This window comes from Oratosquilla oratoria, chromosome 8 (genome assembly GCF_046742065.1).
Source record: "Oratosquilla oratoria isolate Oo_2021 chromosome 8, ASM4674206v1, whole genome shotgun sequence".
Lineage (NCBI taxonomy): Eukaryota > Metazoa > Arthropoda > Malacostraca > Stomatopoda > Squillidae > Oratosquilla > Oratosquilla oratoria.
This window is the reverse complement of record NC_134784.1, coordinates 17759397-17761896: the sequence shown is the minus strand read 5'-3', so window position 1 is coordinate 17761896 and position 2500 is coordinate 17759397. Positions and strand designations below refer to the sequence as shown.

The window sequence follows — 2500 nt, the reverse complement described above, 5'->3', positions numbered from 1 at the left end:
ATATATTTAAAAAAAACAGCAATATTTGCATGATCTTGTGGTGATGGATATTTCTATACGTCTAACAATAGTCATAGCTTCTGCATTCAGAGCACTTATCACTGGTCCAAAGGATTCCCATCAAACTCAAGTGAAGAAGTAGAATTTTAGAGCTTAATGTTTCGTATAATATGTACATTTTCAGAAACAATGACAAAAGTTGGGTTAAGGAGTCCTATATACAGAAAAAGAGGTTCATGTACCAAAAATTTTGGCCAACAGGAGGAAAGAGAGGGAGAGTAAACATGTTTGCCAATCAGAAGCATTGGTTATGTTAAGGAATTGTCCAATCTGTCAAAGCCCGGAATGAATGGACCAATCAGGTGCATCGGTTTCGGGAGATATCTGTCATGCTGTGTCCCTCACCGAGGAACTGTTGATGTCACTACTGCAGACTCATGAAACCATCACATCTGATTGGCCCACACTTTCCCGGAATCGACACACTTGATTGGCTAATTCCTTCACGTACACACACACACACGCGCGCATACACACACACACACACACACACACACACAGACACACACACACACACACACACACACAATCTAGTTACATGCATCTAGTGAATACAAATACAATCACACACATCATGTGCATGTATGTTATATTAAGAAAAACAAAAGATCCGCATCAATGAATCCTACCTGAGGAAAGGAGGCAGGCGTAGTGATGTCCTATGGAGCAAAGCTGGAGTCCCAGGCCATGCGCGTATGCCAAAAGGTCAGCCTCCAGGTGACCCGGGTCGGCACAAGTCGAGAAAATATCGGGCAGAAGCGCAGCCCGCTCATGGCGACTGCACACGTTAAATAGCAGCGCCGAGAAATGAGGATCAAGAGTGTAATGAAGCATGGCCGCAACCAGCCCAACTTCGACTTCGCACCCTTCTCTCTTATGGCAGCTGCTCTGCCTCCACGCTTCTCCCGTCGCCCACCTACTGTGGTTCCTTACGCCTTTGGCCGGAAGCTTGAATTTGATGCCTTGAAGAACCAACTCAACAGGGCATCCTGCCACAAGTTTTAAGTAGTTGAGGAGGGAGCTTCCTTTCGACCTGGCCTGCTGCTGCTGCTGCTGCTGCTGCAAGGGGCGCAAAGCCAAAGCTGGTGAGAAAAAAATCCAGGCTAGAGGGTGTGGGCATGAAGAAGCAGCAGCAGCAGCACCCACCTGTCCCGCGCTGCCCATAGAGTGCCTCTGTCTGCATAAGTACCTAGTTTACTCGCGTCGCAAACACTGCTTCTGTCGATATCGTTTTCGCTAAGTAGTCGCGCCACAAGTGGATAACCACAACTCTCCTAAAAGGAGCAAACCGTAACGCGCTCGCACTAGTTGGCAGGTTATAGCTGTTACGTGAACGTCGATGTTACTTAAACAGGGAGGAAGCGAGTTACGAGTGCAATGGAGTCTCTGGGTGGTCGAGCTGTTTAGGAGGGGCGGCCGAGGAGCAGCCAAGGCGCGGTCAGGGGCCTCAGGTAGCGTCGCCAGTCACTGCGGGTGTCTTGACAGGCCGGCATCTTGACGCAGCAAACGCACCATCCCCTCGCTGCAAACAATACCATACAAAAGTAATTAGTATAACTGCTCATTTACTTTGCCTCATCTAGTTCTAAGCAAATAACTTTCAACTAGATTTAAGTCTATCCCTGAAAAAACATACATACAAAAGGCCCTTTCCCCTATATAAGGGATGTTGTCCAGCAAAGACATTCACTTACTCTTCACCCATCCCTCACCCAACACATATTTGTCCCTTCTATCTTAGCTACTTATGGATGAAGGGTCATCCTTGCACCCTATCCATTACCCAGTTAAGAAGCAATGTAGCAAGATACACATCACCTCCACAGCAGGGTCAGACAGACGAATCTTATCTACTCTCAATGCTACACTACATGACAACTCTATCCCATCAACCATTCCAGAATTTACTGAACAGGCAAAAAGAAATTCTTTTGGGCCGTGTCAATCTATTATCCATCCACAGCCACTATCCAATCACTATTTCCCTCTCCCTTCAATGCTCAAAAGATATTCTCCATTTACACAAGGCCCCTTTCGCCACATTCATTTATTCCAATTCCATCTGCTTAAGTTTCAGATTCCTAGACAGTGAGTTCGCGCCAAGTAAATCAACAACTTCGCTTCGTATTCTTGTGAAGCGACGACGTGAGTTTCAACAAAGGTTTCTCACAGCTTATGTTGATCTCAAGAAGGCGTTTGACTCGGTGCATCATGAAGTACTCTGGGATCTTCTACGGATCCGTAGGATTCCTACAAGGATTATTGACTTGATAGCTTGTTTATACCATGGAACACAGAGTGCCGCAAAATATGGAGGAGGCATGTCCAGCTTCTTTCCTGTTAAATCAGGAGTGAGGCAAGAGCGTGTCCTCGCCTCAACAATTTTCAATACCTGCATGGACAGTTATCGATCAATGTCGTTGCGGAACATCTATTGGCA

The 2500-nt window shown here is 46.3% G+C and overlaps 1 protein-coding gene across 8 annotated transcripts in view; it reads right to left on the bottom strand.

Annotated features, from left to right (window-relative positions):
• The window catches only part of LOC143027610 (uncharacterized), a 327317-nt gene that overhangs the window by 296093 nt on the left and 28724 nt on the right, over positions 1-2500 (bottom strand). For all 8 annotated transcript variants that reach the window (XR_012966618.1, XR_012966619.1, XR_012966621.1 and 5 more), the window contains one exon: positions 690-1582. Coding sequence is in view for 3 of the 8 variants with exons in the window: in XM_076188969.1 (XP_076045084.1) it covers positions 690-1224 (535 nt within the window). In the remaining 5 variants the exon portion in view is untranslated. The remainder of the gene's footprint in view (positions 1-689; positions 1583-2500) is intronic.